Genomic DNA, 26,763 nt, shown 5'->3' with positions numbered 1-26,763 from the left:
GGCATAGTTTTTCTATAAAGAACTATAATGACACAGAAATTATCCCCCAAACTGACAAATCATACAAAAATAAAATTTGTATCATACAGCTAAGAAAAGTCACTTGAGTAAACAGAGTACAGGATCAAACAGTGTCTTTCTCAACTATACAACACACAGGTATTAATATCTAGAATGCACAAAAACCTTCAAAAATGATCCCATCAATGAATGTACTATGAATAGAATAGACAGTTCTCAAAAGAAGTCTCTGCTCGAACAGAGGTCACCAAGACAACAAATGCTAGCAAGGATGCCGGCAACACGGACTGGTACCTGCTGGTGGGATGCGAACACCATGGAGATCAGAAAAATGCAAGGCCCTTGAGAAGCAGACCAGACCTACCACATGACTCGGCTATTCCACCTCTGGGTATCTAACCCAGATCCCAAGTCAGCACATTCCAGAGACTCCTGCACAGGGATCACTGCAGCATTGTTTACAAGAGCTGAGCTATGGGATCAGCCCAGGCATCCTTCATAGAGGAATGGCTAACAAACTGGTTTATACACAGTGTCATATGTGTACATAGACAAACTGTCATATAGGCATAGAAAGGAGAAGTGCAGCTTTCTGGGGACAGAGGATTGATGAGAAGGGAGTGGAGCAAGGGAGGAGGACAGAGGTGTTGGGAGAACACACTCAAATTTCATCACATACTTATTAGAAAACAGTCTTCTGTATCCCAGCACAATAAAATTAGTATTAAAAAGAAATACAAAAAAGAAATATAACGGCTAATAAATATTTGAAAAAGTATCCACCATCTTTAGCCACTGGTCAAATGCAAATAAAGACTTCTTGAGTAGGGTGTGTTGTTGCATACCTGTAGTTCCAACACTCAGGAAGCAGAGGCAGGAGGATCTCTGTGAGGCAGAAGCCACCTAGGGTTACACAGTGAGCCTCTGCCTTTAAAGATGTGGGGTTGGAGATGGCTCAGCAGTTAAGAGTATTTAATGGCATTACAAAATATTCAGGTTTGATTCACAGCTCACAGCCACCTATAACTCCAGTTCCGGAGGATTGATGCCCTCTTTTTGGCCTCCATGGGCTCCTGCACACATGTGAGCATATGCAAGCATGCATGCATGCACGCACACGTGCGCACGCACACACACACACACACACACACACACGAAATAAAATTAATTATAAATTTCTTCTTAAAATTGAGAGTCCATTTTATTCCAGTCAGAATGTCACCATCATGAAACAAATGAGAAAACTGAGGAATATCAAGTGGCTGAGAAGCACCTAAAGAAATGTTCAACATCCTTAGTCATCAAGGGAATGCAAATCAAAACAAGCCTCAGATCCCACCTCACACCAGTCAGAATGGCTCAGATCAAACATGCAGGTGACAGATACTAGAGAGGATGTGAAGAAAGGAACACTCCTCCATTGTTGGTGGGATTGCATGCTGGTACAACTTCTCTGGAAATCAGTCAGGCTGCTCCTCAGAAAATTGGACATAGTGCTACCTGAGAAACCAGCTATATCACTCCTGCATATACTCAAAAGATGCTCCAACGTATAACAAAGACACATGCTCCACCATGTTCATAGCAGCCTTATTTATAATAGCCAGAAGCTGGAAAGAACCCAGATGGCCTTCAACAGAGGAATTGATACAGAAAATGTTGTACATTTACACATGAAGTACTACTCAGCTATTAAAAACCATGACCTCATGGAATTCTTATGCAAATATCTAGAAAATATCATCCTGAGTGAGGTAACCCAATCACAAAAGAACACATATGATTTGTACTCACTGGTAAGTGGATATTAACCCAAAGGCACAGAACATTCAAGATACAATCCACAGACCACATGAAGCTCAAGAAGATGGAAGACCAAAGAGTAGATGCTTCAGTTCTTGTTAGAAGGGGGAACCAAACATTCACAGAAGGAAATACAGAGACAAAGTATGGAGCAGAGACTGAAGGAAAGGTTATCCAGAGATGGCCCCACATGGGGATCCATCCCATACAGTCACCAAACCCAGACAATATTGTGGATGCCAAGAAGTGCATGCTGACAGGAGCCTGATACAGCTGTCTCCTGAGAGGCTCTGCCAGAGCCTGACAAATACAGATGTGGATGCTCACAGCCAACCATTGGACTGAAAATGGGGTCCCCAATGAGGGAATCAGAAAAAGGACTGAAGGAGTTGAAGGAGTTTTCAACCCCATGGGAAGAACAACAAGATCAACCAACCAGACCCCCCAGAGTTCCCAGGGACTAAACCACCAACCAAAGAGTACACATGAAGGATCCCATGGCTCCAGTCACATATGTAGCAGAGGATGGCCTTATCAGGCATCAAGGAGAGGAGAGGCCCTTGGCCCTGTGAAGGCTCAATGCCCCAGTGCAGGGGAGTGCCAGGGTGGGGAGATGGGAGGGAGAGAGTGAGTGGGGGAACACCCTCATAGAGGCAGGGGGAGAGGGGAAGGTACAGGGGCATTCCAGAGGGGAAACCAGGAAAGGAAATAACATCTGAAATGTAAGTAAAGAAAATATCCAAAAAAAAAAAAAAAAAAGAAAGAAAGAAAAAAAAAGAAGAAGAAGAAGAAGAAGAAAAAAAAAAAAAAGAAAACAAAACAAATGACAGGGTAGAGAGTTAGCTCAGTGGTCAGGAGCACTGCTGCTTTCCAGAGGACTGGAGTTCGATGCCCTCTTCTGGAGTTGGGAAGTAGTGTAGTGGAGCATGTACTAAGATGCAGAAGTGGGAGTAAAGGAAGAAACGGCTCAGCTGGAGTCAAGGGAGGCACGAGAGAGGGGACTGAGGAAAACATAACGTCATGTGTATATGAAGAGGCCATAAGGAAACCTATTAGTTTTATGTTAACCTCAAAAATCAACATCAAAAGGCAATGACAGGGGAGGGACTAGTGACACATACCTGAAACCCAACTCTAATGAGGGCTAAGGTGGAGGAATCCTAATTTCAAGGATGATTTGGGCTACAGAGTAAGTTTAAGGCCAGCAAAGGCAACTAAGGGACTCTTTCCCTTGGAACAAAAAAAGTAAAAAGGCAGCTAGTGATGTAGCTCAGTGCTATGGTATTTAGCTAGCAACACAGTTCTACTGCCAGTACCATAGAAACAAAACAAAATTTAAAATGTTAAGGTCTATGATGGGCTCACACAGATGGCCGCACACCAGTGTTTGTCTCAGCTAAATCGGGAGACCAGGCAAAGCCAAGTAAAACACATCAACAGACCAGTGATTCCTGCCACAAGATGTTGAGAGTCTGGAAATCTTACCAACATGGCCTCCTCCAATGGTATATGTCTTCCCAGATCCGGTTTGTCCGTATGCAAAAACCGTTGCGTTGTAGCCCTCGATGAGCGACAACACGAGGGGCTTTATGCATGTGTTATAAACTTCATCTTGAGTGGAATTCTTGCCAAAAACAAAATCAAAAGTAAAAACTCTATCTCTCCCAATGATAATCTGCTGGGTGTTTGGAATATCCCTCACACAAACTTGATGATTATGTAGAACTTCTTTGCAAAGCAGAGGTCTAATTCGGACAGCAACTTTTATTGGTATTTCTTCCATAGCAGCTTGGATTTTACTGAATAGATTATGCACTTAGTGTTCATTAACAGTGTGAGAAACATCCATTTTATATAAGATCTGGACTCCTGCATAAAAATAAAAGATAAAGTTTAATTGCTGGTTCCATTAATGTAATGAAAAACCATTCGTGTTTCAAAGCAAAGTCACTTAGAACAGATTCTTTACCAGTACAAATTTATATTACAAAGAGTTGATCTGACTTGTAAAATGCATAAGTAATTTAATGATGAAAAGGTTCACCATTTAGGTTTGCTTCAAAATAGTTGAGGGCATTGGGGAACCTGAATTGGTTAATTATAAAGGTGAGGGATTAAAAACACAGGATTCCTCTGTGTATGTACAGAATGTGATGCTTCCTAGTTCACTGATCTACATAATGATAAATTACAGAGTTAGGAGATCCAGGTGAGGAACTGACTCAGGAGTTCTAAACATGTTAAAAGTAAATACGTGTGAAGGTGTTGAGATGGTTCAGTGGTTAAGAGCACTGGCTCTTCTTCCAGAGGACCTGGTTCAAAAGTCCCTGCACCCACATCAGCCAACTCACCGCTGCCTGTAACTCCAGTTCCTGCAAACAACACATGGTGCACATACACTCATGCAGGCACACATGTACATATAATACATAAATCAATTTTGGCCAGATGGCAGGGGGTGCACACTGGGGAGGCAGAGACAGGCGGGTTGATGAGTTTGAGGCCAGCTTGGTTGACATGGTGAATTCCAGGACAGCAAAAGCTACACAGAGGAACTCTGTCTTGAAGAAAAGAAAGAAAGAAAGAAAGAAAGAAAGAAAGAAAGAAAGGAAGGAAGGAAGGAAGGAAGGAAGGAAGGGAGAAAGGAAGGAAGGAAAGGGAAAAATTATAAATAAATTTTAAAGTAAATTATTTGTATTATATTTGAAGGTATTGAAAAATAGTATTTCATCTCTAAAAAAATCAGAACTAAATGATGACATTTCTGTGTCCGTATAATTTAAAACAATTAGTTCAAAAGCAATCAAAACTACAGGCTATAGAAATGGCTCAGCCAGTAGTGCCTTCACCACACAAGCTCGGGGGGAGCATGTAAAGGTGGAAAGAGAAAAACATTTCTAAAGTTGTCCTGATGTCCACACATGCCCCATTACTCACTCCCAAGCTCAATGCATGCAGATAACTTTGAAAAATCAACACAAAGAGGTAAATGGTATTTCCTACTTCTAAACATTGCCTTAGCTTTTTTTTTCTGTACTGTGATTTAAATAGCCCAACAAAAGCAGCGCAAAAGTAGGAGTCTATCCTGGCAAGGAAGCCCAGGCAACAGCTTGAAGCAACTGACCATGTCCTAGCCACAGCCAGAAGAGAGCAGCTGATGCATGCTGCTGCTCAGCCTGACTCCTACATTTTATATAGGCAGGATTCCCTGCCCAGGAAACTGTCCTTCCCAAAACTAAGGGGGCTTTCCCAGGACAGCAAAATGGTTGTTTGTAAAGGTACCTGCCACCAAGCCTGACAACCTGAGTTTGATCCCTGAATCCACATGGTGGAAAAACAGACTTCCACCAATGTCCTCTGACTTCCATAAATGTACACACACACACACACACACACACAGTGTAAAAAATGTAAAAAAAAAAAATAGTAGAAGAGTCTTGCCTATAGGCATCCTAGAGGCCCCGAGGTCTAGATTCTGGCACTGTACCATGGTCACACATATTTGGCTCCAGAAAAATACAAAACAAAACAAAACAAAAAAACCTTTTTCTTATTCCTTCTAGAGGTGACAAGTTTTTTGTATCAACAGTTTCTGATGCTTTACCATGAGACCCCAAGGATGATCCTCTTTCACACGAGGAGTCACCCAGTTTGGCCCTGGAGACCTCTTCACACAGTACCTCCTCAAGTGGGTATCAGTGGGTCCTTTCTGAGGCTCCCTTGGTTTGATCAGTGATGCACTGAGCTGGCTGTTTAGACTTCTCTTCTAGTTTCCAGAGCACTTGTTTTATGAGCATGGTGAAAACAGCCAGTCTGATGGGGAAGAGTCTTTGGAAGAGTGGGTCTTAAGATTATCACCAATCCAGAAAGCCACTAGATAGCAAATAACACTTCCTGAACTACTTGGTATGGAACTATTCACTTTGGTTTTATACAATTTCTAATTCTGGTTTGGAACTCAGAGCAATCCTGCTGCCTCTACCTTCCCAGCACTGCCATTACAAGTGTGCACTTGAGGTGGAAATGAGACCATGATAAGTTAATATCCACTAACCTTTAAAAAACAAAACCTCAGCTACAGTAAAAATGAACAGCCAGAAGAGGCTCACAACAAAAACCCTGTATGTCACAGTACTAAAATCTCAGGTCCTTGGGCTTCAATATCCCAGAGTCAACAAACCATCTTTAATGGTGTGTGTGTGTGTGTGTGTGTGTGTGTGTGTGTGTGTGTGACAGACACACATAGCTTGGCAGTTCCAATTATTGTAATAAAATCTTTAACAACAACAACAACATACTCAGTGTATGGTAAACCCTTACATCCTAAAGCACTCTTTAAAAAAAAAAAAACAACCCTCTGGGATGCAGTCTGCATAACAGTCATACAGTGTGCACAACAGTCACACAGATTATAGGTCCCCTCCACCCCTTTTTTAAATGTCATCGAAATAAGGCAAAAGTCACTGTCTGGACTAATGAGATGGCTCAGTGGCAAAAGCACTTGTGGCCAGGCGCCTAATGACGTAAACTCAGTCTCTGGAAGCCACATAGTACAGGTGAAGAACCCACAGTTGTAAGCTGTTGTCTGACTGCCACATGCTCACACTCATACATAAAAATCCTTATTAAAACGATTATGTTAAGCTGAACCTAACTTCTTTGGATAAATTGCTAATTTAAAAATACCAACTGGCCTGGGGGTGGTAGTGCACGCCTTTAATTCCAGCACTCAGGAGGCAAGGGCAAGAAGAGCTCTCTGAGTTCTAACTGGAATATTTTCACTGTGTTGTTTTTGTGAAGGCAGTGTTGACGTAAGCAGTGTGGCCATATAAGCAGTTAGGATTCGCCTACTGTAATCATAAGAAGTAATATGGTGCATAAATATATGGACCATAAGTAATATTCAGTCCATGTTTAAAAGCCTGTATGTGGCAGTCTTCAGATTCAATTTAGTTCTTGTGTACTGTCAGATATCATTTAAAAAATCACCAGGGAAATCTGATTGGCTGGTAATATTTGGGGACACATTTTTTAAATGTGACCAAATGCAAGGTAAGCACTGGGCGTCCTGTCTTGTCATTTGCTAGGAATGGGGTCTTCAACTACCGGCTTCCCGGGACGTGGCGGGGGTTGTGTAGAAGTTGTGGTCAGCGGGTTGTCAGCTCTCTCCCGAGAAGCGTAGCGGCAGATAACGATGCTCGCAGCATCTCACGACTGCATAACGGAGCCCGAGTGTGAGCCGGAAAACAGGAAAACAGACCGGGGCGGGCGGCGGACACCGTCCCCCAGCGCCTCGCCGCACCAAGGCTTCCCTCGCGAGGGCAGGCTCTCAGCGGCGCCCTCCTCCTGCCGCAGCCGCGCGCCCCGCCGCCCTCCGGCCAGCGCCCAGGGCCCGCTGCTACCTCCGGACGCCCCGCTCCGGACGTCTGCCGCTCGCCCGCCGCGTCTGCGACCCTCAGCGGGGCCGCCGCAGGCCGGGTGACGCCGGCTTCGCGCCCGTCGGGCCCGCGGCGCACCGACCGGCTCGGGACAGCCCAGGTCTTCGCAGGCGAGCGCCCCACGCCGCGGCCTTCCTCCACCCTCCGCGTCCACGCCTTTTGTTGTAACCAGTTCTCACGGCAACGGCGCGGCACGCCTCCCGCCACTCCTCTGCGACCCCGCCCCCACTGGCTCCGCCCCAAGCCGTCCCCGCCCTACGTAGGCTCAGGTTCAGGCAAAACCTGCCAGCAGTCTCCGCCCCCACACGCCCCGCCCCTCTCCAAGGCTCCGCCCCGCGGCTGCCCTTAGCCCCAGGATCCTTCTCTGAGCATCGCAGTAAACAGACACAGGGTGTGCTACAGGTTGTGCGACCCCAGCTAAGATCTCAGCCAGCTCTACTTTGAGACAGGGTCTTATGTAGCGCAGGCTACTTGAGTGTATTATTTCTCTGGCACCTAAGTCCTAAGTCCTAAGGCACCTGCCCCCACACTGCTTATATAGTGCAGGAAACTGAAACCAATCATCATGTCCATAAAGATACCCTATCAGGAGTGAAAAGGGGTGTGGGTGAACGATGGCTTTCAATTTTGACCTGTTTCATTAACAGAGATAAATTTGAAAACCCAACATAGTGGCTCAAGCCTGAGACCTGCTATATGATTCAATATATATGTTTAATTACACGAATGAAAACCAACGTTTCATGAAACACTTGCCAGCTCTGATCCTATTCTATTCTAACTTTTCTTAATGTTGACCACAACCTGTGAATCGATTTCATTGGCACAAAGGAGTGTAGTGTAGTGACTGGGCGTGCGTTTAGACTGCACAAGGCACAGAGTTCGCTCTCCAGGACTTCTTCCTCAGACAGCCAACTTCATAACTCAGTAATACAATGCAGCCTGCAGTTTAACATACTTTGGTCTTCAGTGGAGATCTAGCTGATGATGGATCAGATACGACATTTTCTACACAACTATTGCTGTTGTACCTTTGTGTCTTAATTAGGGCTGATATTGTTATGATGAAACATCATGACCCAAAGTATCTTGGAGACGAAAAGGAACAGTTTGCTTGGCTTCCATGTCCTGAATCCACAGTCCGTGGAGGGAAGAAGCCAAGGAGAGAACTCAAACTGAGCAGGGACCTGAAGACAGGAGCTGATGCAGAGAGGCGCTCCGCTGGGCTTGCTCAGCCTGCTTTCTTTCAGAATCCAGAACCACCAGGCCAGATGGCCCCACCCACAATGGTCTAGACCCTCCCCCATCAGTCACTAATTAAGAAAATGCCCTACAGGCTTACCTGCAGTCTAATCTTATGGGGGCATTTTCTTGATTGAGTCTTTCTACTCTCAGATGACTGCAGCTTGTGTCCAGCTGACTTAAAGCTAGCTAGGACACTTGGGTTAAACGTGCTGTTGAGAAGTGACTGGTTGTCTCATCAAGCATCTAAAGTCTGACCCTAATAACAAGTCGATACCCCACCCTTTCCTTTCACCTCCCTGTCAGAAGGTAAACAATTTGCTCTGATATGCCCTAGCTGCTGTCTCTTGCTGCCTGACCACAGCTCAAAGCAGCCAGCGGTGGTGCCCACTGCCTATGGACTGAAACCTGTAAAGTTTTAAGCCAATGGAAACTCCTCTTGCTGTGGGCCTCTGTGAATTCTTTATCTTAGGCTTGTCCTTGTTACTGTTCTATTGCTGTGAAGAGACACTTCTGCTAAAGCAATTATAAAAGAAAGCACATAACTGGAGGCTTCCATACAGTTTCAGAGGGTTAGTCCGTTACCGTCATGGCAAGGAGCACAGAGTCAGGCAGGCAAGGCAGAGGAGCAGTAGCTGAGAACTCACACACGTTATCCACGGGTTGCAGGCAGAGAAGATGAGACTGGACCTTATAGAGAGCAGTATGTGCTTGTGCTCAGAGATAAACACCGGAGAGGTCAGGAAAGCTACACTCACAGGCATCCTTCAAAGGAAGGAATGTTTAACCATCTACCTCCTGGAATGCTGGGAATGTGCATAGTTTCCAACCTAGTGATCCTTTGCCACCTTATGCCCATATCTTATTGTTTTTCTCACTCCAGACCCTTTCCCCCTAAAACTTGGAGCATTACCAACTTCTAAGCTTTAACAGCCATCCTTATGATGTCATAGGTCCTTTACAACAGCCTAAGTGGATGTTATCTTAGGGCCAAGCCAATCATGACACCCACAAGCATTATGTTTACCTCAGTCTTCCTGGACCAGTGGTTCTCAACCTGTGGGTCATGACCCCTTGGACAACCCTTTAACAGGGGTCAAATAGCAGATATTATTTACATTATAATTCATAACAGTAGCAAATTTACAGTTAAAAAGTAGCAACAAAAATAATTTTGTGCTTTGGGGTTGCCAAAACATAAAGAACTGTATTAAAGGGTCGTAGTAGACTCTAAACCTTGGGCACTCACTATCTTTGAGCCAACAGTACTCATCTTTGGTACTAGATGTACTTTGTAAAAAAGTATCAATGTAAAGCTTATCTTAAATTTCTTGTGCACTTGGGACTGAGCTATTATCCGAAAACTTTTTCTCCCAAAATTGTGCTGTGCTTAAATATGGCTAAAGTAAATAATCTGGTGTCAGAGTCTGTAAGTCCTGGTCCAGCACTGGTACCTAAAAGTGGACCTGAACGGTTTCATTTTTTCTCTTTGGGGTAGTTTTCTCTGCCTACTATAAAGCCTTCAGGGACCTCTTGAAGCCTGGCATGGGCTTTTGAAACCACAAAGTCCACTCCTAGTGACATACTTCATCCAACAAGACCATGCCTCCTAATCCTTCCCAAACAGTTCCATTGAGTACCAAGCATTCAAACCTATGAGCACATGAAGGCCATTCTTTTTCAAGTCACCACAAATATCTTGCCAGAGTAACAGAGAGACTGATGCATTATCTGCCTATTGTATTTAGTACCTTCCACTAAGCCATAAATCACTCTGAAAGTTAGTGACTTGAAACAACAAACAGTTCTCTCTCTCTTTTTTAAAAGGATTTATTTATTTATTTATTTATTATAGTAAGTATTTAGTAAGTACACTGTAGTTGTCTTCAGACACACCAGAAGAGGGCTTCAGATCTCATTACAGATGGTTGTGAGCCACCATGTGGTTGCTGGGATTTGAACTCAGGACCTCTGGAAGAGCAGTCAGTGTTCTTAACAGCTGAGCCATCTCTCTAGCCCAACAACAAATAGTTCTTACAGTCTGAGCCTGGAACCTGGGATCAGCAGAGTTCAGGGCCCTCACAAAGGTTCCAGACTCTCTCCAGTGATCTGTCTAGAGCAGTGGTTCTCAACCTGTGGGTCACAACCCCTTGGGGGCAGAATGATCCTTCCACAGGGCTCACCTAAGACCATCAGAAAACACAGATATTTACAATTTATAACAGTAGCAAAACAACAGTTATAAAGTAGCAACAAAAAAATTTTATGGTTGAGGGGTCACCACAGCATGAAGAACTGTATTAAAGGGTAATCCGGGAGCCAAGGAACAAGGGGAGCAGGCCTGGAACAAGAGTGGGGTCAAGGCATGTCCAATTCTCAGAAATCTCATCCTGAGGTCAGCAGGAGTAGGACCACTCGCCCCCCTCTGCCCCAGGCTTGCCTGTCCTACCAGAGGAGGTCAGGTAGCCAAGTAGCCAGGTTAAACTACCTTTTTCCTTATAAGTTCATGTCCAGTAGCATCTGAAATTCCTCCTTATGCTAATGAGACATCCCAGCACCCTGGCCTTGCAAATAATGTACATTCCTCCCATAACCCCTACTCATCCCCCCAAAGTTTAAATAACCTTTAACCCCTTCCCCCCATTAAATAAGTTGCCTCACTGATACCTGTCTCCCTGTTCTTGAAGTGCACACACTTACCTGAGGTTGCCAATTCACACCGCCACGGGTGGGGAAGCAGATCCCGAACCACAGAGAACCACTGGTCTAAAGTGAAATTCAAATGAAGTGGAGAAAAGTCCATGATGATATAATGCCTTCTGTAATGAGAATAATAATAATTTTTTTAAAAAATGCATTTTAGACACAGAAATCGCTTAGTCGGGAATTCCACTGCATTCAGTGCTGTTGTTGACAACACCAGGCACTCAAGATAATCAGCATGACTGCACAAGTGGAAAATCCTGTGATACCCACTTGACATACACAGAGACCAAGAGCAATCCTCTCTTCACCAGCCTCTTCAGGATGGCTGGAGACACTGGCGAGACAATAGCTTGGTTTGCTCTGCTGCTGAAGAAGGTGGTCCTGGGATTCTGACCCTGGAACCAGAGCTTTGAAGGGAAAACTTAAGGGTTCTTTGGAGTCAGTTGTGTCGGATGGTGTTTTGCTGGGGCAAACACCTGAAGTGGACACAGGTGAATGGCTAAGGCAGACTTGTAAAGGAATGTTTAGCTGAAGCAGATGCAGGAGAGAGGATGTTCTGCTGAAGCAAGCATGTGAAAGGACACATGACGAAGGATTCTTTGCTAACAACACACATGAACTGCTCTGCCTTACACTGAGCAATTGAACTGCATTTGTTGGGACTCTGAGAACTCAGGTTGCTTGGATGTATGTGCTGAGGCAAGGCATGTGGAAGACAGGTGATATTTGGAGGGTATCAATAGAACTTCACAGAGTGACGGAGACAGGGCTTGGCTTGCTGGTACAGCTAGCTGTGCAACGCTTGGGTCTCACCTCTTCCCTGATCTTTCACCTGCCTGAGAGAGACACAGCAGAGAACTTCTGGTGTTCCTGTTGGTCCCTCCTGCTGACTGGAGCCTAGCCTGAGGCCTGGCTGTCTCTAGGTCATATCACTGCTGTTGCTAACCCGACTCTACCAAACTGGACGGCTGGTGTATCCGTGAACTGTTTGTGAGTGGATGGAGCTGCTGCTGACCTGTGAACTGAACTGCAGATTTCCAGGCAACACGGACAGGAGTTGCTCCAAAGAACCTTTCTAAACAGGTCCACTCCCCCCACTATCCTTTTTTCCCCACTACCTCTGGCACGTGGTGGGTTAAAGGAGAGGATATAGTGTTTAAGAACCATCATTAATAGGTTTTGAAAAAAATTAAAGTTACAGAGATTACTATTAGAGACTGGACCCAAGCTTCACATGGGAAGACAGGCTTAGGATCATAATTAGGAATGTGGAGTAAGAACTTTGTGTGAAGACGCTCAACATAATAAAATATAATTTTAGTAATACCAACTGAGCATACCTACCTTCTTGTTCCCAACATCTTCCTGTTGAGAAATAACTGCACACACTTAGAGACTAATTAAGGGAAATCTCTTTAATGGTGCTTTGTCAGCTGGGCTAACACCCAAGGAATAGCTGCATGTTCAACAGATTTTACTAAATTGTATACACTTTAGGCTTTCACATTCCACAAACACTGTGAGCCTTAACTCTCTTTCAGATCCTGGCCCCAGGTTACACTTTGAAAATTTACAGAGCACTAAAAGTCTAGCCACTTAGATAGATAGGAGATTTATGCAGCAAAGATATTACATATTATTGGAATTATTTAAAGTACACCAGTGTTACTCTTTTTCTGATAGTTGTTACCAAGGTTCATCTTGCCCACTCAGCAGAATCATGTTTCCCAGATAAGAGCACAGGGAACTTAATGGCAAAGCAGAACTTATGACAGTTGTAGCCCTGCCTGAGTTGCCCTAGTGGTATGTCTTTAGTATGAAAATCAGGGCCTAATGACTGATGTATCCTAGCTGGTAAATGTGTATTTTCCTGTGCCCTACATTCCCTAGTCTCTAACAGGCCTGGTTAGCATGCTACTTACTTTTCAGGTATTTAGGATGTGTAAGACTAAATTGAGTCTTATCAATTTGAGGCTCCCATGAATGAGACTAGAGATCAGGGATCGATGCAAAAGCAAGAGGTTTATTGTCCAGTGCAACGGGGTGGCTTACATCCCCAGGAGAGGCAACCCTGAGCCCTCTGTCAGTACAGTTGCACTTAGTAACAGGTGGGCTACAGCAATGGTGACTAGAGAGGCAAGCATTGGTGGGTTTAGTTGACCTTTAAATTGATTGGCTGCTGCCAACGTGGGTTGCATCTCAGGGCATATGCCCTACATTCCAGGGCTGCCCTGATAAGACACTTCTCCCCAGGAAGTGCTGTTAATGGTGCCTGCCTGGGTCATATATCAAGGCTCTTCCCCTACATTTCAGGGGCTGCCCAGATAAGGTTGAAGCTCTCCTTCTTGAAGGGTGTAGGACCGCAGAATCCCTCAGTGGGAGGGGGAAGCTATAAGGAGGATGTGAGACTCTAAATGGCTTTAGGATCCCTCATATGCAGGGTTCACTTAGCTAAATATCACTTGTGTGACTCAATGTCTCCTAAGCAAATCTACTAGTAAATGCTTTATAGCATTAATTTTATTACTTTGAGCTTCTTTTGTGTCAATTAAGATCATAATTAAGGTAGAAACCATGGCCAATTCAGAAGGTGGATAACTGAGTTTGAAGCCAGCCTTCTCTACAGTGAGTTACCAGCAAGGACTATATAATGAACTCCTGTCTCAGAAAGGAAGAGTACAGAGATGAACTTGAAAATCATCGGCTATAATCCTTTTGAGTTACATCAAATTGAGGGCCAGGAAGATAGTTTAGTGGGTGAAGGGGCCTACTCTTGGGCCCCACACAGTGGTAGGAGAGACCTAACACCTGCAAGCCACACTGAATCCCACACCTGCCAAGGCATGCAGATATGTGTGCATTAAGTAATGTGTACACATTAAGAAGCAACATTTTAAAGATAGAAAGTGAATTGAAAATGCAACATGTTCTTTATCTCAAGCAGGAAGTTCACAGAGCAGACAGCACACACAGCAGAGCTCTGGGCCCTCACATTGGCTACAACAGAGGAAGGGTGTGGCTCTGTGGTAGAATCCTTGCTTAGTTTGTCAGAGGCTCTGGGTTCTAGTCTCAAGACGGACAGAAAATAAAATCAAGGTGGCCACTGTTTCTGCTGTTATGCTTTGACAGAAAATCCCTCAAAGGGAGTTTCCTGTGTCTTTCCTGACAAAGCTGCACCTCCTCACTACCAAGACAATCACAGGCAAGAAGACAGTATGACAGTGACTTGCTGATACTGTACCACAAAGCCTCTGGATGGGCATAGGATCACTCACATGCCCCTAAATCATGGGAGGAGGGACAGGCATAGCTACTTGAAGGGAGACCCTTTCACATGCAGTCCCTGACCCAAGCTTCCAGCAGATGGCAGCAAGGTGCTTGGAGCTCCTGTTCCAGGTTTATGCAGTTACAGTAACTGTCAAAGGTGAAGCCAGCCTTCCCTGGATTCTGCACCTGTGCATTCAGCCAGATGCAGAGGGGAGGGGGTGGAGGCGCGACTTGAGTTAGCAGCTGTTCAGCGCCTACCTCCATGACATATCACCCCGCTGTAAACCCTTTTAAACTGCACTTGGCAAAGTCTAATTTTGTTTTTCAAGACAAGCTATCTCTGTGTAGCTCTCCCTATCCTGGAACTCACTCACTAGACCAGGCTGGCTTTAAACCTCAGAGATCCACCTACCTCTGCCTCCTGAATGTTGGGACTAAAGGTGTAGTCCACCACCCTGTAGCAAATTCTATGTCAATGAAATATCCCATTCCAGGTTTAAGCAAAGTTTCAAAGATCTGAACTGAATACCAATGAAGAGATATTCAAAACTGAAGCGTCATTATGTTCAAAACTCATTACTATCACCAACAGAAAGCCCCCAAAATGCCAAGATTGATCTTTATTTTTATTTTTCTATGATCAGGTCTTGGGGTTGGTGAGGGTAAATCTGGGAGGAGTTAGGGAGTAAATACGATCAAAGTAGTATAAAAATTTTTAGTGATTAAAACATTGTATCAAAAATAATACAAGGACAAGCTTGCTACCTTTGAGCCCCCCCCCCACCACCCCCACACCTTCTCATGGTGCTGGGGTTAAGCTGTGGTGCTATAGCATTTTGCTGGCGCATAACTGGGGCTGCCTGCCCTTTGTGGGCAGCCCTTTTAACTGCTAGCTATAGGCTAAAATAATCATAATACAAAGTCTTAAGTACTCTAGGTTGGCCTGTTTGGCTGAGGCTGATGATAGTCAATTACTGACTTTCCGGACTCTCACCTCAGTGCTGGGATTCCTGGTAGGTGACATCACACACTAGGTTTTATACAGTGCTGGAGAATGAATTCAGGGCCTTTGGTAGGCAAGTACTCCTCTAACCGCACCACACTCATAGCCCTATTTTAAAGACTAATTTTACTTGTTTGACAGTGGAGTGACCCAGGAGCTGTTAGTACCCGTTGTGTGTGTTGGAAACCAAACGCATGCCCTCTACAAGAGAAGCAAATGCTCTAAATTGGAGATCATCTCTATTTTTGCTTTTTGAGTGGATCCAGGATGGCCCAGAACTCGTGATCCTCCATCTTCCGAGTACTGGGATTACCTATCCATCATATGTATGGTGGTATGTGCCACAATGCCAAGCATTCTGTTGGTTTTTATAAAAGCAATAGTTCATACATCAAAAACTATCTCTACTTAATATTAGATCATTAAAGCATACAGAAAGCAACATCGAGGCATGTGACTCGGTGGCAGAGCACTTGCCTAGCGCATACAAGGTTATAGGCATAATCCCCGGGTCCATTTAAACAAAAGGAAAAGAAGGAAATGATTAAATGCCAATCAGTGGGGAAACGCTGCCAACTGAAGACACAGGAATCACCGCTGACAGCTGTGGAGCGCGATTATGGGAACATGGTGCTATGCCAAGAAAAAAAAGGAATGGCAACGGGACAGTCAACTGCCTGTTTCTATAGTTTCTATCTTCAACCTATCTTTTTCCTTTTCTCCTCTACGTAGCCTTGGCTGCCCTCACTCTGTAGACCTGGCTCTCCCTGAACTCACAGGGATCCACCTGCCTCTGCGTCCCGAGTGCTGTGACTATAGGCGTGTACCACCAGCCCAAGTGTAATTTCTATCCTTATAGTGAATCAAAATTGTGAAATGACTGTATGATCTAAAAGTGCAAGTGTTTCAGCTGCACCCACTAAGCTCAGGGTCAGTAATATATGCAGCGAGTGCGATGAAATGGGACTCCCTTCATGTCTGCCCTGTGCTCTCGGGCATAGTCCCACAGGTAATAGTCCAGAAGAATCGAATTGATCTCCACAGGAGGTTTTGCACCCCTTTTTTCAAGGAGCTCCAGGAGACAGTCCCGGATCAGCTCGACGCACCAAATGGAGCAACCTCTAATTTCCACTTCCTGTCTATCTCCATTCAAGAGCATTTCTCCTGCAAGAATTGGGAGGGAAAGAAAAAAAAGATCATTTAGAAACCTAGCCATTCACGTAAAATTACAAGTTAAATTCAGCAATGGAGGCTCTGTCTGCCTGACTTTTCTCAACACTCCCAGGACGGATGTTTACTAATTCCTCAAATAACAAGGCTCTCCCTATGTAGCCCAAGCTGCTCTGGAACTCATCACCCTCCTACCTCAGTCTCCCCAGTGCCAGGCACCACCCCCACACCCAGCACACGTGCTTGTGCTCTGTTTCCTAAGCAGAAGAGAGCTGCCCGCAGATAAACCTGAAAAACCCAGCCACAGGCTACAGAGCAGCAAACACAATGCTAGGCTGCGAACCTTCGAGAAGCTTCTTCAGTAAATCGTCGGAGTACTTCATGGCTCCAAGGTGCACGAGAATCTGTGGCAGCCTGTAGTCAGCAAACATGGTGATGCTGGAGATGTCCTCGAAGCAGCCATCTCCCTTACCCTCCAGCACACTCCATGTGTCTGCCACTAGGATCTGCGCTCGTTTGTAGAAGGAGAGCCTTTTCCCCTGGTGATTGGAGGACACAAGTTACTGTGGTTTCTGGAATCTTACCACAAACTGCTCATAAAGTCACTGAACGGAGGGAGACACACTGTATCTTAAAAACCAAAACAACAAAAAAGAACATTTTTTTCTTTTTCTTCCTCCCTCCTCCTTTTCTCTTTTGGTTTTTGAGATGTGATTTCTCTGTATAACTCTGGCTGTCCTAGAACTCACAAGGACAAGCTGACCTGTAACTGAGAGAGCTCTGACTGCCTCTGCCTCCAAGAACTGGATTAAAGGCCTGTGATGCCAAGCCCAACAACAAAAACACTTTTTAAAAGTAACTATCGTATCAGCTCATCTGTTGAAAATAATCAAGAATTAGCTCTCAAAACAATACTACCACCTAAGAGGACCTCTTAATTAGCAAATATCAGAAGTAAATCTTTGTGTGTGACAAGATCACTCAATGTAACCCTGGCTAACGTACAACTCCATCTTCCTGTTTGTCTCCCAAGTGCTAAGATTAGCTATGTGCAGCTCCATGCACCATGAGATTAATTTAAGGGAAAACTCCATACAGAAAGTCAAGTGGGCTGGGAGTATTGCTTGCTGGGAGAGGACTTGTTTAGTGTCCTAGAAGCCCTGATTTGACTACAACATCACAAAAAGAAAACATCTAAAAGACTGGTGAGGACCAAGGTTAATAAACTGAATTCAATCCCTGAGCACCACAGAGAAGACAAAGAACAGACTCCTAAAAGCTGTCCTCTGGCATTCACGTGGGTGTCATGGCCCGCCTGGCAATGTACATGTGTGCTTATATGTTCACGAAATACATGTGCATGCTCATGCATACTCAAACAAAAGTAAAAATGTAAAACACTCAAGTAAATTTTAAACACCAGAAAATGGTATTATATAGAGACACTCCATCATAATGAGAAGCAACTGATTACTTAACCTTAAGGTTTATCTGTTACCATCGATATAGACCTACTTTTATGAACTGTCCTTTTCTAAAGCCACCGTATGGGGTCTGGGGAGATGGCTCAGTGGTTATGAGCACAGCACTGGTTGCTCTTTCAGAGGACCCAAGTTCGATTCCCAGCACCGACACTGAAGTTCACAAGTGTCTGCAACTCAGTTTCAGGTGATCCTGAAAACTCAGACACACATGCAAGTTAAACAGCAACGCACATAAAATAAACATAATTTAAAAAAAAGCCACTATTGAAAAATTTGGGGTGGAAGGAAGCTAGTTCCCAGAACCCACACGGTTCTTATCAATCATTCCTTACTCCTGTCCCTGGGGATCCAATACCCTCGTCTGCAAGCTGTGGGTTCTAGGTATGCACAAGGGACATATATACAGACGATCAAACATTCATACACAAAATAAACATATCTAAAAAGGAAACAAAACTGGAGGGGGTTAATTTTTTTTCTCCTATTTTTGTGCTGTGATAAAACACTACAACCAGGAGCAACTTAAAAAGGAAGAGTTTATTTGGGTTTACAGTCCCAGGGGAGGAGCCCCTGGGGAGGGGCACGGCAACACTGAAGCATGACCAAAGGCACAGTACAGGAAGCTGAGAGCTCCCAGCCCCCACACACAAAACAAATAATCAAAACCGAAAAATATTCCGTGATAAGGATCCCAAAAGATTTTTACAGAAATGAAACCTAGGGCTGTACTAGGAACAAAGACAAATGCTCATTGTTTAAAAAGCACATCCATTTAATTTTTTTTTTTTTTTTTTGGTACCATAAAACAACTATAAAAGAACAGTACATAAGAAAGAAACACATGGGAGCTGGAGAGATGGCTCCAGGGGTTAAGAGCACTGGCTGTTCTTCCAGAGGTCCTGAGTTCAAATCCCAGTAACCACATGGTGGCTCACAACCATCTGTAATGAGATCCGATGCCCTCTTCTGGTGTGTCTGAAGACAGCTACAGTGTACTTATGTATAGTACATACATCTTTAAAAAAAGAAAAGAAAAAAAAAAAAAAAAAAGAAACACACACCAAGCTTTTCAAGAAATACTTTTTTCCTAGAGAAAAGCCAGCATACATTCTACGTTCTGATTTTCACCCAACTCTGTGAACTTTTTGTGCTTCCTCATCCTTAAGTGGCAGCCTTACATGGAGGGCTGAAATATTTTAAAGGGATAAAAGACCACATAAAGGAAATCTCTATCTGGAAAACACAGACCCCTCAGCAAGAAGCTCACCTCAAGCTGTGCCTCGTCTCTGTAAGAAGGAAAGTTCTCAACAACCAGGTGCATTAACTTCTGGGCACTTCTTCCACTTTTTTGGACACAGTTAAGAAAAGAGCCTCCAAACTTCTCCAGCAGAATTTTCCCAGTTTCATTGAGAATTCGATGTCTCTCTTCTATTAAAGGCATGGGCACATCTGTGTCTGAACGAAATATATTCCGCACCTGATCCAGGGTCACTGTGGCGTAGTAGGAGGCGCTAGTTATTGGTATCCCTTTAAGAGAAAATTCACAGATTTTTTTTGTTGTTCTTGTTCCAAATTGCAGATAATATGAAATCAAATTCGTGTTAAAGACGGAGTGTGGTGGCACTGGCCTAATCTGGGCACGCACGACGCAGAGGAAGTTGGCTGAGATCCCTGTGAGTTCGAGGACAGTGTAGTCTGAATTCCGCACAGAACAGGACTTACTCAGTGAGACAGTCTTTTTAAAAAAAACAAAATACAAAACAAACAAACAAAAAAAAACCCCAAAAAAACAAAAAGCAATCAGGGCTGGAGAGGTAGCTCAATAGATAGGTATACGCACTGCCCTTTCAGAGGACTATGGTTCGATTCCCTGCACCCACATGGTGGTTCAAATCCTTATGTAACTGCAGCCCTCGGGGATTGACACCCTCTGGCCTCCGTGGACACGGCCTGCACATGTGAATCACAGGCGTGCGTGCAGGCAAAACACCCAACCCAAATGAAACAAACAACCAAAGTGTGCCCCAGACAACGCATCTAAGGCGCACAAACAACAGCACACGAAGCAACCTCCCCACTTCTGTGCAGTTGCACAACCACCACACACGACAACGATGTGGCGTGCACATTTTCTTTGCACAAAACGTCCCATAGGATGTCCTTTTCTTCTGCAGGTAAGTGTTCTTTTTTTTTTTTTTTTTTTTCCATTTGTTCTTCTGTGACAGGATCTCGTTCTCTATGAGACTGGCCTTAAACTACATAGCTCAGGCTGGCCCAGAGTCCATAGCGATCCTCCTGCCTCAGCCTGGAGTGCTGGGATTGTAGGCAGGAGCCACTGTGTCCAACTTAAAGTGACTTTTTTTTTTTTAACTGGCTTTGCCTCCTCTGCTGACATACATTACTTCACTCGCGCTTTCGCTTTGGGCAGAGGTCACCTCCCGTGGCACGCCGGGCGGCACCCACCTTGGTCGAGCGCGCGGTTGACGGCGGCGCATAGGGCCCAGTAGCCGGTGTAGGCTGTCCCGCCGTAGCGCACCTCACACTTGTGCTCCTCCCGTTCGGCCCAGAAGGAGAAGTTGAGCGAGTCCACCAGGAACACCCAGGCGAGCGCAGCCTCGTCGGCCCCGCGCGGGTTGAGCTCGTGCAGGGCCTTCCACTGCTCCACGCGCCACCCCGCGGCCGCGGGCAGCAGCAGCTCGGCCGCCCGGCGCACGCCCTGACGGTCCACGAGCACGTCGCGACTGTTCTCGGCCACGAACCTCGCCGACTCGCGCGGCGGCAGCGGCGCCTCCATGCCGCCCACGCCCTCGCGCGGGGCCCTCTTCGAACCTGGAGCCTGGTCGCAGCCACGTCCGCCGCGGGCAACGCACTCGGGCCCACTTCCGGGTCTGAGGTCCGGAAGTTGCCTCGTCAGGCTTCCGGCCGGCCTCGGTGGCTGCGCGTCCGGCGGGCTTGTTTCTTGTCGCGTCCCTGGCGCACTTGGGTCTTTGAGGAAGGCTTGGGATCGCGGGGATCGTGGGGACTCAAGTCGCTGCCCCGCGCCACCCGGAACCGAGGTGTAGACTGCCTTGGACGGCAGCTATCGCGCAGGCTACTGGGCCGCACTGTACACCCCCAAGAGGGCCTCTGTCCTCACACTTCAGTGGCCAAATAATGTTTAAGAGTAATTGGAACTTTGAGTACCTGAGGGAACAGTTCTGTGAAACCTTGTGTCTGACGTTCCTGTGTCTGCCAGGAGTGATGGTGATCCCAGGTTTGCAAGAAAAGGTGAACGACTGAATGGTGAGGTTCCCCACCACCAAGCAGTGGCCTAGGCTGAAATTTATGCCTTTGCTTACCTGTCAGACCAAATCAAGGGAACTATGAACCAGACACTGTTCTGGCCGTCACGTTGCAAGACAGTGCAAAGGTTCCTCCAACTTGTATTCTTGCTGAGGAAGTTTCAGGTTTAACTAGATTCTGATCTTGATGGAGAATCCCATGGAAAATTACTCAGCTGTATTCGATGAACCAAAGGTCAGCTAACTTAGCTTCTGTTAAAACTTCTTGCTTCTGGGAAGCCCTCATACAGCTGCCAAGCAGAGTACCTGGACTTGATTTCTGCCTTTAAAAAACTGTTGATCGGGCTGGAGGGATGGCTCAGCGGTAAGAGCACTGACTGCGCTTCCAGATATCCTGAGTTCAAATCCCAGCAACCACATGATGCCTCACAACCATCTGTAATTAAACCTGATGCCCTCTTCTGGTGTGTCTCAAGACAGCTACAGTGTACTCATATATACAACAGATACTTTGGTCAATGATCTAAAGATGCCTAGAGATGCAGAATTAGTGTAAAAGTCTGTTTTTATTCTTTGGGAGTTTCTCATAGTTATTTTGAAGCAAGGCCTCTGTGGCCTTGGATCATCTGCAATTTACTATATAGACCAGCTGGACTCGAAATCATATAGATCTGCCTGCCTCTATCTTCTGAGTGTTGGGACTAAAGGCAGAGGCCAACATGCCCAGGTTTGGTTTGTTCTTTTAAATACTGATTTTGTATCCTGCAATGTTGCTGCTTATTTAAGAGTTTCCTAGTAGATTCTATAAAGGTCTTAAGAATTTTTTTTTAATTTTGTGTATGAATGTTTTACCTGCATGCATATATGTGTACCATGTATGTGCCTGGTGCCTGCAGAGGCTAGAAGAGGGTGTTGGATCCCCTGGAACTGGAGTTACAAGAGATTGTGAACAACCATGTTGGTGCTGGGCTCAGACCTGGGTCCACTGGAAGAGCAGACAGTACTCTTAACTTTTGGGGCATCTCTCAAACTCGTCTACCATGTCTTGTAAGTATAGAATCACATCATTTGCAAATAGGAATGGTTTGACTCTTTTCCTGTTTTTTTAATCATGTACTTTGTTCTAATTTCCATAGCTAACACTTCAAGCAGTATCTTGAGAAAGTGGGGTATGGATGGGCAACCTTGCCTCATTCCTGAATTTAGAAGAAACGCTCTCTCCTTTTAATTCTGGCTGTATGTTTGTTGTAATATAGTCTCTGTTATTTTGAAGACTGACTTTGTGTATGGGCTTGTCTTTACGTTTGTTTGTGTATTGCATTTATTGATTTACCAAGGTTGAGCTAAACGTGCCTCTCTGTAAAAAACCCTACTTGGTCATAATATTTAATCTTCTTAAATGTATTTCTAAATTCAGGTTGCAAGTATTTTGTGTCTGTGTTCATTAAAGAGAAGTTTGTAGTTTTAAGTTGTTGTGCCTTTACCTGAACTTGGTGTGAGTGAGAACAATGGTACTATCTTTGTAAAATGACCTTGGTAGTGTGTTCCTTCACTCCCTATTTTTTGGCATAGAAGTGGTTTGAGATTCTCCTGGAAAGTTTGATAAAATCCAGCAAAGACTACAAAAGCCAGTAATATACTGTGTCCTAAAACACATCTAGCTAGCAATGATACAAAACAAAACAAAGAATGTAAAACAAATTACAAAGCAAATCAGATAAATGTCAAACCAAAGCTAACTAGAAAACATAAAAAATGGATACCACATATCATGTTAGGAATGATTTATGAAGAGGAGTACTTCATAAGACTGAATATTGAAGTCCCTCATTTTAGAAAACAAATAATTTGAGGCATGCAATGCTTCATGGGTATTGACACAGAATGAGTGGGAGCTTCAATATTCTACTCTCATAGTTAGAGCTCCCAAATAAAAACGAAGCAAATAAACATCACAGCTAAAATACATTCTGTATCAACTTAGCAGAAATATAAAGGGTATCCCACCCAACAAACTGAAAATCTCATCGGGGCATGAGACCTTCTGCAAAACGATTATCACAAGACACAAACCTCAACAATGACAAAATCCATATTATAAAATATGTCTTTGAACAGTGAATCATTCAAGAAATCAGGAAGTTAAAAAAAAAAAAAAACAAAAAACAAAAAACAAAACACAGACCCTCCTAGAGACAAGTAAAAAGGAGAACACAACTTATTAGAACCTCTGAAACACAGCCAGGACAGTTTTCCAAGTCTATAGTAACAAGCAGCCTGAAGTGGCTGGAAAGAAAGCTCAGCAGTACTGGCTACTGTTCTAGAGGACTGGGTTTACCTCCCAGCATTTACGTGGTGGCTCCAGGTGATCCATTGCCCTCTTCTGGCTCCAGAGGGCAGAGCACCAAGAGCATACATGACTACAGTTGTCAAGATTTTATCTGCCACCTGTTTTGGCTTAGTTTTGCTATGGAGTTCAGCTGACAGTCATCACTGATGGGCATCATTCTGAAGCACTAAACACCAGCCTCTTAATGGCAATTACTGCTATTGCTTCTACTTTTTGTAACGATAGACTGGCAAACAAATAGTGCAGAAGTCACATGTGGTGGTCCATGTCTCTATACCTTGCACTAGAAAGGCAGAGGCAGGTGAATCTGCAGGCTCAAGGCCGGCCTGTTCTACATAGTGATTTCCAGGACAGCCACGGCTATGTAGAGATCCAGTCTCAAAAATACAAAACTAAATGAGAGGACAAAAGTTTTACAGGTGAAAGTAAGATGACCAAGGCCATCCTTTGTTACAAACCAAACTCAAAGACACGTGTACTTCCCCCAAAACAGCCAACCTTTCCCACTGAACTACCATCTTCCACAGTCTTAGCACTGTATCTACTCAGACTCCACATTTACTCAGGAGTTAAACCATTGATTACTTCATTCAGTCTTGTCTTCTGGTTTCTGGAAATGTCCTTGGAGGAACATCCTAAGGGTACATTTTACCCATCTCAGTATCTCTTCACCCAAAGATCAGCGTCACTATTAACATTTTATCTTTTCCAATGTATTTGCGCATACAGCCATCCCAACACAGACTAGTTCCCCATTTAAAACTTTTATTATACTTTATTTTATACTGTAAAATAGCAAGAAAACGTTTTCAAGAACAAGAGTACAGGTCAGATACACTCCAGAAGGCTAGGGGCTAGCTCAGTACTTAAGGGTCTAGTTCTCAGACATAATTGTCATAGCTTGTCTTTAGGTCAGATTGTTTTTCCTTAATTGAAGTTACTAAACTTGGAGAAATCACTTCCATTTGTACACACAAACTGACAGTGCCTACTTTGATAACTGCAGTTTGGGGTCCCAAATACTTCCAGTTATCATAGAGATCAAGCTACATCCTTCAGAATGCATACACATGTAACCATTCACCTGGAGCACACAGGCAGGAGACAGGAAGAGAAACAAGGTGGAAGGAAAGGACTTCATAACAGTCCCTGCCCTCCACAGGGGACCTCACCTCACGCAGTCCCACAGAGGGGTGGGAGTTGAATAACAGTCTTACTTGTGTTATGGGTGTCCAGACACCTGACAAGAAAACTTGAGTATTTTGGCCTAGTGTGAAGTCTATCATGGCATCAGGAGCTTGAGCTCCTGACAACTGCTTGAAGTCAGGAAACATGACTGTGCTCAGCTCACTTTCTTTGTCTCAGACGATAGGAAGCGGGTGCTTGCATTTTACATGAATTTTCCAGTCAACTAACCCAATGCAGATTATCTCCCATAGGCAATACTCATCAGCACACCTAAGAATATAGTCTCTCCACTCCATAAAACTGCCTTCAATTTTTTTCCTGTTCCAGCCTCTTTTGTGCTATGAAGTTGTACTAAAACATTTTTAAATGTACACCAAAATTTTACTTTTGTTATACCAATTTAAATTTTTTTATATGTGTATGCCATGGGTGGGCACTCTGATCATCTCTACAAGTAGAGATCAGAGGACAACTCTGTGGGTTCTGGGGATTGAACTCAGATCCAAAGGCTTGTTAACAAGTGACAGCTAGTTCCTGGATTTGATTTGCCAGCACCTTTATTTTTGTTGGTTCTAATAATGCAATTTGAGAACCATGTGCTTTCTAATAATTGTTATCACTTAACTGTGCTGGGCTTGGTATGGGGTACAAAATTTTCTGCATTCAGAAGGCTGAAAGTTTCATAGGCTGAAGGCCAGTCAAAGGGGCTGGTAAGCTAACCTGTCTTTTAAAAAAATCAAAAAATAAAAACACATTAAAAGTTGATTGGGGACCATAGAGACAGCTCATGGGTTAAAAAAAAAAAAAAAGTGCTTATCATGAATCATGACCATTAGGTTCATCTATGGGATTTCCATAGTTAACTGAATTAGTGTTCCTAATTGTTTTGACCTCCATGTGGGCACACATGTACCCACAAAAGAGTGAAACTTAGAACTTCTCTGTTGAAAATCTCATTTTCACCAACATTTCGGTAGATATGTTTATAGACTTTAGTATTCTTTAGAGGCTAGTAAAATAGTTCAGTTGGTGAGTTCTTGCTATACAACTAAGTTAGGGTCCCTAGCACCCAATAAAACCAGGTACGGAATGAGCCTGAAATCTATACTAAAGACAGGGAGATACTGCACACTAGCTGGCCAGTTAGCCTAGCCAACTGGTGAGTAACTAGCTTCAAGTGGAGAAGCAAATCAGGAAGACCTCTGGCCTCCACTCCACATCTCACCAACAGAGGCATACAAATATTTAAATCTTTCCATCTTTAAAGCTTCAATAAATTGAAGATAGTTTTTAATGATTATATTCACCCTCATTTCCTTGTTGGAGTCTTGCTATATACCCCTTGGCTGACCTAAACATTTAGTAACCCCATCTGCCTCTGCAACCCTTGAGGTTTATAGGTGTGCACAATACTGCCTGGGTTATGGGGGGATTGAACCTAAAGGCCACAAACACAACCAATGAAACCACTTCTTTAAACCTGTGAACTTCTATAGTTCTTTGGGAAAGTACAGAAATTCAGTTCTTAAGGGATGCTTCCTTCCAGTAGGACTAGCAATTTGTTATTCATTTTCCTTTTGGGAGGTTTTGTTTCACCCCAAACTTACACTTGATTCACTGAAATGCCCAAGTAAAGACCTTCTCTTGGATGCAATGCAGACAAGCCTTACCCTTCAGAAAAAACTCAGATTACCACTTGCAGTTTAACGGTTCCCTAACAAAACTATGTGCTTCCACAAACTAAGCATGTCACCACCATCTGCTCTAAAGCCCTTGGGGTACAATAAGCATCTAAACTAAAACATCCCAC

General features: G+C 44.2%; 2 protein-coding genes across 2 annotated transcripts in view; both read right to left on the bottom strand.

The window, feature by feature from the left end:
• KIF27 (kinesin family member 27) overlaps nt 1–3,607 on the bottom strand; it is a gene marked incomplete at both ends in the record, with an annotated part of 58,258 nt that extends 54,651 nt beyond the window's left edge. Inside the window, one exon of the mRNA XM_080936648.1 lies at nt 3,310–3,607. Coding sequence (XP_080792774.1) covers nt 3,310–3,607 — 298 coding nt within the window. The remainder of the gene's footprint in view (nt 1–3,309) is intronic.
• A 9,107-nt stretch (nt 3,608–12,714) lies between these two features.
• On the bottom strand, nt 12,715–21,023 carry QNG1 (Q-nucleotide N-glycosylase 1). Its single transcript, XM_080930690.1, has 4 exons — nt 20,598–21,023; nt 19,402–19,661; nt 16,994–17,189; nt 12,715–16,644 (listed from the first exon to the last, which is right to left on the bottom strand). Exons 1-4 carry the CDS (start codon nt 20,926–20,928, stop codon nt 16,412–16,414), a joined length of 1,020 nt encoding a protein of 339 aa, XP_080786816.1. The 5' UTR covers nt 20,929–21,023; the 3' UTR covers nt 12,715–16,411.
• Between the last annotated feature and the right edge of the window lie 5,740 nt (nt 21,024–26,763).

The sequence above is a fragment of the Micromys minutus genome, assembly GCF_963924665.1.
Source record: "Micromys minutus genome assembly, chromosome: 1".
Classification (NCBI taxonomy): domain Eukaryota; kingdom Metazoa; phylum Chordata; class Mammalia; order Rodentia; family Muridae; genus Micromys; species Micromys minutus.
The sequence above is the reverse complement of the archived record's forward strand: the minus strand, read 5'-3'. Positions and strand labels throughout refer to the sequence as shown.

Bases quoted from the DNA above. Each gene is read 5' to 3' on its own strand.
- QNG1 (XM_080930690.1), bottom strand. From the start codon at position 20,928: ATGGAGGCGCCGCTGCCGCCGCGCGAGTCGGCGAGGTTCGTGGCCGAG. The intron at 17,190-19,401 runs GTGAGCTTCTTG...TCCAATCACCAG, and splicing joins GAGACGAGGCACAGCTTGAG to GGGAAAAGGCTCTCCTTCTA. The intron at 16,645-16,993 runs GTTCGCAGCCTA...CAATTCTTGCAG, and splicing joins ACTGAAGAAGCTTCTCGAAG to GAGAAATGCTCTTGAATGGA.